Here is a 13,381-nt window from a genome sequence, read left to right as displayed (position 1 = left end):
TTTTATATTAAACATTTTATTTGGGTAGTTTTGGGAGGGTGGTATGTAAACAATAGGTTTATAATGTAAATGTGTGTTGATTTTTTTTTTAAACTTTTAGTTGTAGTATTACTTTTTGGCCACAAGATGGCAGCCATGAGTTTGTTTACATGATCGTAACATACACTTAGAGAGACGCATAGGGGAGGTAACAGCCAGAAAAGGCGCAGCTTCCGAGAGAAGCTGTCGCTTTTTCAGCGGGGGAGAGGAATCAGTGATCGGGCACCATAGCCCGATTCACTGATTGCCTGGCTAACAAACCGCGGGCCGGGAGCGCGCATGCGTTTAAAATATATATTTGTAAAATATCAAAATGTCTAGCAGTGAAATGTTCAAGTCACACAGCTATTCCCTACTATCTGCTGTGGGGGATTTGTACTGCTCAGTAATCCAGGATTCATTTAATTTTATAAATATCAGTATGTCAACAGATTTTGTCGACAACCTTGTGCACTTGTCTGTTATCACTCCTCTGGCGGCACTGAAGGCTCGCTCTGAAAGTACACTGGATGTGGGACAAATTATAACCTCCAGTGCAAATTCTGCAAGCTCTTGAGAGTGGTCAAACCTGGACACCCAGAATTCCATTGGATCTTCAATTTCTATGGAGTCAGGATTTCTGTATGTCATATAATCCTCCACCAAACGTTCCAGTCGTTGTTGGGCTGCCATATTGAAAAGAAGCACCTTGTCCACCTGTTCCTCTTCAGGACTCATAAAAACATCCTCCTCCTCCTCCTCTACATTTTCCAGTTGCTCCTCTTCATCCTCCCATCCACAGACCACAGCCTCCTCCAGTGCCTGCCCTGCCTCTTCATCTTCTTCAATATCCTTCTGTAAATCTTCATCCACTCCAGACACCACTATTCCACTTTCATTATCCTCTGCATCCTCTGCCAGGTTCATCAGCTTCCCTAGTATCCTATCTAACATGAATACAAGTGGTATCATATCATTGAATCCAGCTTTGTCTCGGCTAACAAACCGTGTTGCTTCCTCAAATGGTGCAAGAACCTTGCAAAGGTGATGTAGTTGCTGCCATTGATGACCATTAATCAGCGGTCGGGCAGCCCACATTGTGTCCAAAGTCCAACCACACAACTGGGACGTGGCAGTTTTCAGCCCAGACACCTCCAAAAAAATTACGCAGCTATTGTGTTTTGGGTTAAATATAGGTGGTATCAGCACAGCAGCACCGGATCTTAAAAGTCTTCAGAGAAATGTTTCAATTTAGTATTTATTTTTCTATATTCACATGACAAACAATAACATTGTTAAAAAAAAGTCTTCCGTTCACAGGAGGGGGTAATTCTGTGGTTTTGGCACTCTACCTTGACCTAGCAATGTTTTATGAGCAGTGGACATTCTCAGTATATTGTAACAGGAAACAAGTGTCTAATAATACAAGAGCAAAAACCCCAAACTTAATGACCAGTAAATGGGTCGTCTTCATGACCTTACAAAGCTTTCCTATTAGACCACCAGTTGGAATTCTGAAAGAATTTATGGTTTCAAATTTTTTCTGATAAAAAAAACAAAAAAAAATATTTAAATAGCCATTTATAATATTAAACCTACAATTTTTTTAAATCCATTTACATTTATAACATATGAAAGACTATTATACTCACATACATTACAATTTATTTTAGGTACACATGACAACTGAGCATTCACAACAGTCATATTTTTGTGGAGAGATAAAAATCTAGCAAAGCAGGACTCATGGCCTTAGGTTAAATATTTTGCATCTCATTTTGAATGCATATTTTATTATTGTGGCTTTTTACTTTGAGTGGTTTAATGCACTGATGAGCAAATGTTACGATAATGAGGCTTGTATTTATGACAGTACATGCTCAAAGAGCACAACAGTCATTTTTTTAAACATATTTTTTTAGTTCTGCACATTTTTATAACTCCGTGTTATTACGGAAAAATAATTAACCTGTTTAGTTTTAATATCTTACTCTTCCTCCTGTAGAATACAGATGATTCATTACTTTTAGCAGGAAACATTGACTGCCTATTTTTAAAGGTTTGCTTCTGCATTTTTATGCGTTTATTTGGGATGTTTGTTGCTTCCTGGTAATATAAATAGAAACATCCAAATGCATTACAGGTATCCGTAAATTAGATTAGCAACTATAAAACAGTACCAAAGTACAAGACAAAAAAAGTGGCATTACAGGAAATGAGAAGGAATATTAGTATTACATACAATGGCCTCAATTTACTAAGGGACGGTCGGTACAAATTTTGGTTGGTAAAACACAACATTCTGTATTTTACACTTTTTTTCTAAATTCGCTAAAGATTTTCCACATGAGGCAGAAGTTTGGTAATTTACCGAACAAACATGCCTCAATTCACTAAGCTATGCTTGGTAAGTGTCCCTTACCAACCATGTAGCAGGTCTGCGGTGAGGCAGGGAGCTGTGTGTATGAGTTGGGGTTTTCCGTCCAGTGCACCTCAGACATCCCTTTAGATGTGCTGCAGCCACCAGGGGGAGCTCTTCTGCATGCCAGAATACAGATTGTCACATCTAAAGGGATGCAGAAAAGCCTAAAAAACTGTCACTTTTCTCTGCTCTGTGAGTGAAGACCCGCCGGTACCCTGTCGCATCAAATCAGGTGAGAAGCAGGGCTGTGTGGCTCTCCCTATTGGCTGTCTGTCAAAGTAACCACACAGAGAGCATGGAAAGAGTGAGTTATCAGCTGCCATGAGCTGGTGAAAAATATTGAACACTTCTGCCCGATTTACCGAATGCATACATCTTTGTAAATTGCAATTTCTTGACATTTTTTTGAGGCATTTACCACACAAGTTTTTAATTTACCTCACTAGTTGGCAATTCTGAATTTTCTGTGCACTAATAGGTTTAGTGAATTGGAATTTGGGAAGGCGAGCGGTAAAATTAGCGTATTTCAGCATTATCGATTGTGGTAATGCTTACTGAATTGAGACCTATATTTAAGAACCACTAAACCCACTAAAAGTTTTTGTATAGTTTCTATATAATTCCCAAAGGCATCTCTCTGAATACAAAAATAACTAGCCAAGATGCCAATTTAAAATAATTGTGCGTCAGTGGGAGCAATAATATGCCAATAATTATAAGAGCCTCTATGGTGGGCACATGGACATGTACAAAAACACTTCCAACTGTGACATGTTTAGTTGTAGATTCAGACAGTGCAAACTGGATGTTTGACATCCTGATCTGTACATCATAATAAACTTTAAAATAAAAAAAATAAATACTAATCATTTACATGAGCTAAGTGACATTATCTGTGTCTTTTTGTTTCTTTGGGTTTTTTTTTTTTGCTTGCTGCAACACAAAATTTGTGAACCATTACATATGAACATTTTTCTACAGCTGAAGCAGAGGAGACCAAAAGAAATGTAATTATTGTATTTAACCACTTTACTGCAGAGAACTGTTTTAATATGGGGCATTGGAAATACACCAACCGCCCCCTCCCCCTAACCCTCCCCCACTCCAAAAAAATTAAAAACAATTAATGTGACCATATGTGCAGGGAGTGAAGGCACTTAAGAGTTAGAGTTATCTCTTCAAACATTTTTAATGTAAGGAGATAACTGTTTGCAGGCTACAGCATCATTTATTGTGTTGTGTAGGTGGGCTAATAGACACACAACATTTACATTGCACTTTTTTCCTGGCAGACTCAAAGCACTTCAAGGCTGCAGTCACTTCGAACCCTGGCCAAAGGCTCAAACTCCACAAATCAAAGGCAACAGCCTTACTATTGCGCTATCTAGCTATTATTTGTTTGATTTATATGGTGCCAACATATTACGCAGCACTGTAAAATGAATAAGGTTACAGCCAATGATAACAGGGGAGCCCAACAACAAAAAAGAGGTAATAAGCAATAAGATGCACGACAGCAGATCCTACACTGACTGGAGTAGTAGTCCAAATAATACAAGTTCACATTATTCTGTGGGTATAGTGCACAATCAAGTAAGGTTATTGATCGGTTATAAATACAGTGAAATACTAATAAAACAGGTTAACGCTTTTGAAGTATGGGGTGAATCAAGGGGGAAAAAGAAAATTGAAAATGGCATGGTAATGAGTAGAAGTTAATGCAATACAAGACATCCACAAAGTATATCAGTGAACAAGTTCATACTTCTGATTCTATAGTTTCTAATGGATTTAAACCTGAGTTCTGATCTCCACAAAATTTTTGAGGGTGAGCTAACAGAATAAAAAAAAAACACGACAGCAGGGGCCTGATGCATGAAATCCTAGTAATATCGCCATGCACAGATATCACACAGCAATCAAATTTTCACTATCGGCACTGTGCACCATGACTTACAATATTAGCGTGACCCGTGGTGCTCTACAAGCATGATCATTGGTAAGGTAAAGTGTGCTACTGATAGTATTGATCATTAGTAACACGCGCTACCATATCAATAGACACACTAGTCTCCCTAACACTGCTACTGCCTATAGAGCGCGTCCTAATGGCTGCAGCTCTGGCGCTTTGAGTCTGTCAGGAGAAAAGCATGAGATAAATGTTCTGTGTCTGACTAGTAGCGTAGCACAAGTCGCGCCAATAGCATTACACGTGGTACACATTGCCGATAGTAAGGGTAATATTGCTGTGCGATGTCTGTGCACAGCAACATTACCATGAATACATGCATAAGGCCTTTTACCACATTACCATGAATACATGCATAAGGCCTTTTATCACAATACCTTAGGCCACGGTGGGGAGAAAAGACATTTCATGGCTTGGGTGTGTCCCAAACTACCGTTGAGTGTAGAGACTCTTGAGCCTTCAATTGCAATAGGCATTTTTTTTATATTGGACAGACTCCCTTAACCACCCTGGCGTTCTATTAAGATCGCCAGGGCGGCTGCGGGAGGGTTTTTTTTTTTAAATAAAAAAAAAAACTATTACATGCAGCCAACTGAAAGTTGGCTGCATGAAAGCCCACTAGAGGGCGCTCCTGAAGCGTAATTCCGATCGCCTCCGGCGATCAGAATTAACAAGGAAGGCTGCAATGAGCAGCCTTCCTTGTTTTGCTTGCCTCGTCACCATGGCGACGAGCGGAGTGACGTCATGGACGTCAGCCGATGTCCTGACGTCAGTCGCCTCCGATCCAGCCCTTAGCGCTGGCCGGAACTAGTTGTTCCGGCTGCGCTGGGCTCCGGCGGCTTGGGGGACCCTCTTTCACCGCTGCACGCGGCGGATCGCCGCGCTGCGGCGGCGATCAGGTAGCACACGCGGCTGGCAAAGTGCCGGCTGCGTGTGCACCTTTTTATTTGAAGAAAATTGGCCCAGCAGGGCCTGAGCTGACCTCGTCCATATCGCCAGGATGGTTAAAGAGAACCTGAACTGAAAATTAAAAGTCAAAATAAACATACACAGATCATACTTACCTCCAGTGTAGTCTACTCATCAATCTTTTTCTCCTCTCCCACGTCGCATTTGTCCACTGTGATCAATGAAACGCTCTATCCTCCATTTTGAAAATGGTTATTACCCCATAACAGCTTCCTGGTCAGTACACTGTTAAACTGTAATATCACCCACTTGAGCCATAGGAAAACATGAATATTACCTTTCACATTCAGTTGTAACTGACAGCAGCTGATATATAACTGACAGCAACTGGTATATTTCAGTTCTGACAAAATCTTGTCAGAACTGGAAGGGATCACTGTAAGAAGAAAATGGCGAGCTTCTGAGAGGAATGGGCAATGAGGTTAGCATATAATATTCATTTGCAGGTACGTCATGTGTTTATTTTAAATAATTTTACTCAGTTCAGGTTCCCTTTTAAATTTGTGTGCTGAAGATGGACTTCTCTGCATTGTTTAATCATCATGTCACTCAGTACACAAACCCTATATCTGGCACCAAGCTAAAGTGATATTACAGGAAGAAGTTGTATGAAGCCTTGACTACACTAAAATTAGAACTATTGAGTTGGATCTAAATACAGTAATTTACAGAAAACCAAGGTTATAAAAAGAATACTTAATTCAGCTGGGAATAATAAGCAGCCTGAGCATTTGGTACATTTACATGGCAAGCTTAAAAGACAAGATTTGGAAGGAAATGGCATTCCTCAAAAGTTGTGCTCAATAGGAAATTATAGAAGTATCAAGTTAGAATGCCTCCACATTTCCATTTTCTCATTAAGCATAATGACCAGTAAGGGCATCTTTTCAAACTTGAACATGTATAATGTGTGCAGAATTACAGAACTATTTAAGTCAGGTGCATTATGCTGTAGCTATTGAATTCTCTTCTCTGCTTGCTTGTCACTAGGCAACATCTACAGTAGAAGCCTTTTATCTGAGAAGGAAAAAAAATCCATCTACGCTTAAGACTTACCATTGCAGTGGTGAATGGGATGTTGTCAATTAAAGATGAAGCTAAAGCTGAAACCCACACTACCAAAATAATGGCAATTGCTAGTCTTTCATCTTCAGGTACTTCCTGTTATTAAAAGAATTATGAACAAAATGTTAGTTAAAACGCTGCCATTGAGTAAAAGAAGTGCGACAACTGAAAATGTTCTCAAAACCGTTCTGTTAACACAAAAACTGAAGCTATTAATGGGATTTTCAAATATAAACAGGGGCAATTATAAACCTTAATATAATATAAAATTACATGCATAATGTAGGTCAAAACTGAACAATATCTGTATCTGGAGATTTGAAACGGTGATGACTTTTTACAAATTAATTCTCCCATAAACACTACGCTAGCATTTTTTTTTTTGCCATTCATTTGAGTAATGAGACTTGACAGAGTAGTTAAATATTATGAATGTGCTTAAGGGCTCAGAGTATACATGCAGTAGAGAGCTTTCACTATCCTATTACACTTAGGAAACACTGCAGTTACTAGCAGCGTGAACATCAGAAAGAAATTAACGGGTCTATTTATAAACGTGCATGGAAGAGATGAATTGCTTAGTAAAGCTCTTCTGAGAACTTATTGCACTGCTTACTATTCTAAAAATACCAGTGACAGTTTATAAAGAGCTAACGTTCTTGGGACTTTTACATCAGTTTGCTTTTAGTTAGCACTTAGTCCATGTCCCAACTATTCTGGAGAATGGCAACTAGGGATGAGCAAGCAAGATTCATAAGTCCAGTCTCGTGAGTACATATTATTTCGGTGCCGGGCAGCTGGACGCAGGGCGAGCCGAATTACATCTCTCCCTGCTGCCGCTAAACTCCCCGGTGGCGTTAAATACTATTCAAGTTGTAGCAACTCTGGGTCTGTCAATAGCCAGATCACCGAATTACTCGTACGTTCCCCACACAGCATGGCACTAGTGCTATGGCTGTGCCCAGCTTTGGCGCTGAGCACCAAAAAGAACAGATTTACAATCTTATAGCGTACAAGGCATTTTTCACTTACTGAAGTTTCAGCGATTTGCCATGTGGCTGGAGAGCCCACGCAGCACAGATCAGCCAAAACAGCCCTGGTCCTTAAAGAGAATCTGTATTGTTAAAATCGCACAAAAGTAAACATACCAGTGCGTTAGGGGACATCTCCTATTACCCTCTGTCACAATTTCGCCGCTCCTCGCCGCATTAAAAGTGGTTAAAAACAGTTTTAAAAAGTTTGTTTATAAACAAACAAAATGGCCACCAAAACAGGAAGTAGGTTGATGTACAGTATGTCCACACATAGAAAATACATCCATACACAAGCAGGCTGTATACACCCTTCCTTTTGAATCTTAAGAGATCATTTGTGTGTTTCTTTCCCCCTGCATCTCTTATGCACTGAAGTTTCAGGCTGCTCTTTTCTTCCTGCAAACAGCTTTGCCCTTGTCTGAATTTCCTCAGTATGTGAAAGCCCAGCCAGCTCAGAGGACGATTTATCCAGCTTGTAAAAGATGAGAGAAGAGAGAAGCTGCCCTAATCTAAATAATACACAGGCAGTGTGCATAGAGGGGCCTGGAAGGGGGAGTTCATAGCAGAACCACAACACTGAAGAACTTGGCAGCCTTCCAGACACAGGCTGACAAGTCTGACAGGGGAAAGATACATTGATTTATTACAGAGACTGTGATAGCAGAAAGTGCTGCAGTAAGCCAGAACACATTAGAATAGCTTTTGGAACTTGTAGGATGATAAAAAACAGGATGCAATTTTTGTTACGGAGTCTCTTTAAGTGGTTAAAGAGTATATAGTTGCAGAACTGTTATTTGTAGGATTTATTGTGTGCTGAAGTGGTTAGGTAAAAGAGTGTGTGCAGATACACTACTTAAACAGGCTTGTTAGCGATTCTAAACTGCATTGCCATCTACAGAGAAAATTATAGCTATTACCTATAGCCAAGGATTTTTTTCAGTGCAGATGTACATATGAAAGAAGCCTTAAGTCATAAGCAACACATAAAAAAACAAAATTATGATAACTTACGCAAAAGGGGAGAGAACTGATGCACTGAACGGTGATGCTTAAAGGATATACGAGGTGACGGGTTAAAAAGTAAATACCTGAAAAGTGTAACGATTGGTGTCAGCACACAGAGAGAATCTGATTATTGATGATCTGCAGAAGCATCAACAATACAGATGTATACCCGATTATGGATGATCTGCAGAATCACCAATAATACAAGTATGACTAACCTCTGGACACCTAATGAAGTGTAAGTGTTTGGTGCAACTGTAGGCTATCAATCTTGGGGCGGGAGACACAGATAAACTACGGCCAGCGACCACCTGAGGAGCTGGTGGCCCTTGGCTGTGCAGGGACTATCTCTTTAAGAGAAAAAGATAGAGATAATCTTGCAGCCAGTGATTTCCTGGTAGACTGGAAATCAGACTGTACTGCAGCCCAGGATTCACAGATGGAGTCGGGCAGGCCAGGTCGGCAACACTCGAGCAGATAAGGTACAAAGACAGAAGGCTAATTCGGTAACCGGGTACAGGCAAGGTTGGCAACTGGTAGACAGATAGGCAGAGGTACCGAATCAGACAGCAAGAGAGAGGTTGACAGAGCCAAAGATCATAACAGATATCAAGCACAATCCTAGTCTGAGGTGTGAGGTCCTTGGTCTCGACACCCGGGAACTAGTCTAAAGAATAACAGTATCCTATGCTTGGGCGTGAGGTCCTTGGTCTCAACACCCTGGAACTGGTCTAAAGTATAACCGCAATGACACAGTAATCCTAAGCTTGGGTGTGAGGTCCTTGGTCTCAACACCCTGGGACTGGTCTAAAGTATAACACAGCAATGACACAGTAATCCTAAGCTTGGGTGTGAGGTCCTTGGTCTCAACACCCTGGAACTGGTCTAAAGTATAACACAGCAAATGACAAGAGCAGAATCTGGCTAAGTGTGAATTCCCAGGTCCACCTAGTTCTAACACACTGTAGGATCTGACTGAGGTCTGAGTGCTCACACGTAAGTATTCGCAACGGCAGACAACCAGCAACTGACAAGCAAGATCTATATAATACTACAGCGCTCTGCAGCGCCGCCCCCCAGCCACTTAGCGAATCAGGAGTTCCGCTGGGATCAGCTGATCATCCTGATCAGCTAATACCTCTTCTGCTGGTATAAAGGTCCTGTGTTCTGGCACGCGCGCGTAGCTCTCCATCTGTGTGCACTAGAAGGCCCAGGCAAACCAGACACATGTTGCTGTGTGGAAACCGCCAGTCTGAACGCGGAGGCAGCCGCCCCGCCGCCAGACCGCGCGGCGGCATCTCCGCTATTCATTGCAAAAAGCTGCATAATCCTTCTAGGACGTGGTCTGCATCCTCCTTTTTCCCCAGATACAAAGGTAAAAGGATTACTGCAGGTCTGTCCATAATGGGTGGAGATGCCCCTGTGTTATTGAGCATATGAGGGTTGACCCTAAAGGGGTGTTACCAAGCTTCAATTTCTTGGTATAGAACATGTCCAGTGCAATAAAAGGAGAGGGGACTGGTGAAAAACTCCTACGAAGAGCGTTATTGGATCTTGTTCTTTGAAGCCACATGCCCTTTGGGCTTGAGTGGGGGGAAAAAAAAAAGATCTCTTGGTCTTCAATAAGCTGTATGATAACATGATTTGGTTCTGGTATTCTAATGTTACATGTAAAAAAAAAAAATAACCATTTCCCTCAGAGTACCCCTTTATCTTTCTAGGATTTTATCTATTTTTTGGTCTATGGACCTTCGCCTTCACTTAACCCTCCTGGCGGTCTATTAGAATCCGCCAGGGGGCAGCGCAGCACTGTTTTTAAAACTTTTTTAAAAATCATGTAGCGAGCCTAGGGCGTAAATTGCCCTAGGTACGCCACTGCTCCCATTACAGTTGTCTTTTAACACAATCCGATTGATTGTCCTTTAACACAATCAAATTGATTGTGTTGATATTACCCTGCATGGTTTGACTAGTCTAGCACCAGCTCCATACAAACCAAGCCCTATAGAAAGTTCTGTGCTGGGAACTCGATCCTGCAAGCTTTTGGCTGCCATCCTCAACACACTACCAGGAGAATCCCAGTGGGCGAATTTATACAAGCAAGGAGGAACTGCTCTATGGATGAGTACACCGCAAACGAATTTGCAGCTCTGAGGGATTGCCTTGTACTATGGAGGTGTACAGAGGAGGATCTCATGAGAGCAAACAATACTGCACGGTCCAAAGATTGTTGCATGGAATCTCCCGCAGAGTGACTAGAACTTGTTAAGGGGGGGGGGGGGGGCGATAGAATGGTTATTTTTATCACCAAATGCACTTCAGCAATATAATAAACCGACTAACATTAAAAAGAATCCAGATTCTGTATGCTGATTGAAAGTTGCATGAAATGTTGCAGCCGGGTTGTAAAGTCGCATACACACCAGCCCCTTCCTAGGCAACTAGCCTGTCCACTATCCTTTTTCCTCCATCCCACCTGGCTTTCCACCACAGGATCTTTTAGAAATAGTTATTCAGCCAGTAGGTATTGCTCATGTCACCGGCCTGCATGCCAAATGGTCTTGGTTGCAAATAGTAAGAGTTTTCCTCTCTGGTTGTATATGAACTGCAATACTACATCCGTGGTGTATTCCATCACCTTTACAAGCTGCAATATACAGTATGGTGGACTGCAGGACTCGTCTATTGCTGCAGAGGTTTCCAAACATTTTAATGGAACCCTAACATAACAGACAGAATTTCTAACTTTGCCAGACACAACAGACAGGTGCATGATGGTGACACGAGCACTTCTTATCAGGAGGTGGAGAGGGTCGCATGCTCAGTGAGATGAGGAGATACTTATCGCAAGGTATAATCTCACCTTATGCCTCCAATGTGATGTCTGCCCTTAAAACCATCTATTCGGGTATACGACCTAAGTATCTGACCGGATTCCGGATTTCGGATAGATATCCAAGTTAACTCAGATAGTGCCATTTGGATTTACAGATATCCGGAATCCGAATCAGAGTTCGGATAGCAGAAAAAGTTTGGATTACCTGGGTAGTTTGGATACCCGAAATCCGGATAAGCATCCCTGGGGTACCAGCACCCTAGGGGGTCTGTATGCCAGGTGAGATTTGAATCTTATATATTTGTGTCCTTTTAATTTTTTTTCCTTTGTTTTTTACTTTGAATGGTGCATATATTTGAATTGATTTTAAATGTATTATCTAGTATGTAGATCTATTTGAGCTATACACCTTTAAGTTTTTTATGAGCTCGCCCTTTACGGGTGTGTTTTAGGGTTTATATACCAATATTGATACTTGAAACATTTAGCTAGACTAAGAAAAAATATGAAAAAAATACATATATCCAGGCACATCGCCTCTAGTTAGGACATTAAATAAGTTATTAAGGAAAATGAGGTGCTGAAGGAGGTGTGGCTAGAAAAACGCAAAAATCTATTAACCCTTCGCACTCTCGCATGCAAATGTTCAAACAAATGCATTCACAGATTCACTCATCCAGGCACAACTGTTATCCCTACAGCTAAGTTAAAAGCCGGGGTCTTAGTTCACAGAAGAAGAAGAAAAAAAATACATATATCCAGGCACATCGCCTCTAGTTAGAATGCATAAGAATGCATTCCTCTGTGAACTAAGACCCCGGCTTTTAACTTAGCTGTAGGGATAACAGTTGTGCCTGGATGAGACAATCTGTGAATGCATTTGTTTGAACATTTGCATGCGAGAGTGCGAAGGGTTAATAGATTTTTGCTGTTTTCTAGCCACACCCCCTTCAGCACCTCCCTTTCCTTAAAGCGGAATATAACCCTGCATTTCAACTTTGCTCTAAAACATTATTTACAGTATATTATATGCAACCAGCATTTTTTTTTACTAGACCAGCATTGGAAGGGTTACACAGGGCTTTAAAGTCCCTAGAGATTTCTGCAGACGAATCCGAACTTGAGTTAGATACTTTTTGTTTACAAATATGTGTTTATTGTGACTCATCTCTCTCACTGAGAAGGAGCTTGGAGGACAGCCAAAGAGATGTATCTATTGATAAACAGTTACACACTAACTAAATAGAATGTAACTATCTGAATGTCTGCACGGAACTTAAAACCTCTGTGTTTAACCCTTCCAATGCTGGTCTAGTAAAAAAAAAATGCTTTTTGCATATAATATGCTGTAAATAATGTTTTAGAGCAAAGTTGAAATGCAGGGTTATATTCCGCTTTAATAACTTATTTAATGTCCTGACTAAAGGCGATGTGCCTGGATATATGTATTTTCTTCTGGTTACTGACCCCTGTGGCTAGGGTCTAATTCCGTGCACTCCCTCCTTCCCCTGTATGTGTTTGTCAGCATGCACACAGCTTATGCTGGTGTATGTGCATAGTGCACATGGATACATTACGTTAGCTCCCATGTGTGATTGGTAAGATGCACTATCTGTCCCAGGAGAGGACGTCAGGATGTGTGCTCCTAATCCATTGATAGGTTTGATGCAATGAATGTGTTTGCATGTCTGCACTATGCATGTTACAGGGCCAGAGTTAGGACACCTATGTTTACCTGGGTACTTCTGCGCAGTATAGGTGACTAAGCATTAGAATGCATTCTTCTGTGAACTAAGACCCCGGCTTTTAACTTAGCTGTAGGGATAACAGTTGTGCCTGGATGAGTGAATCTGTGAATGCATTTGTTTGAACATTTGCATGCGAGAGTGCGAAGGGTTAATAGATTTTAGCTAGACTAAGGACGCACAGTCGCAAACATGTTAGCCATTGATATGCTGTACCAGTTGATTAAATAAAGCTTTTTGGATGTTCATACTCTCTGGTGTCTGTGGACATTTGTTTTGAAAAAAAATATATTGCTGGCACCTGAATTACACCATTTA

General features: G+C 41.0%; 1 protein-coding gene across 1 annotated transcript in view; it reads right to left on the bottom strand.

Annotated features, from left to right (window-relative positions):
- Positions 1-13,381, bottom strand: part of OCA2 (OCA2 melanosomal transmembrane protein) — a 489,993-nt gene that overhangs the window by 87,431 nt on the left and 389,181 nt on the right. The window contains exon 21 of the mRNA XM_068268142.1: positions 6,435-6,539. Within this exon, the coding sequence (XP_068124243.1) occupies positions 6,435-6,539 (105 nt within the window). The remainder of the gene's footprint in view (positions 1-6,434; positions 6,540-13,381) is intronic.

The sequence above is a fragment of the Hyperolius riggenbachi genome, chromosome 2 (assembly GCF_040937935.1).
Source record: "Hyperolius riggenbachi isolate aHypRig1 chromosome 2, aHypRig1.pri, whole genome shotgun sequence".
Classification (NCBI taxonomy): domain Eukaryota; kingdom Metazoa; phylum Chordata; class Amphibia; order Anura; family Hyperoliidae; genus Hyperolius; species Hyperolius riggenbachi.
The sequence above is the reverse complement of the archived record's forward strand: the minus strand, read 5'-3'. Positions and strand labels throughout refer to the sequence as shown.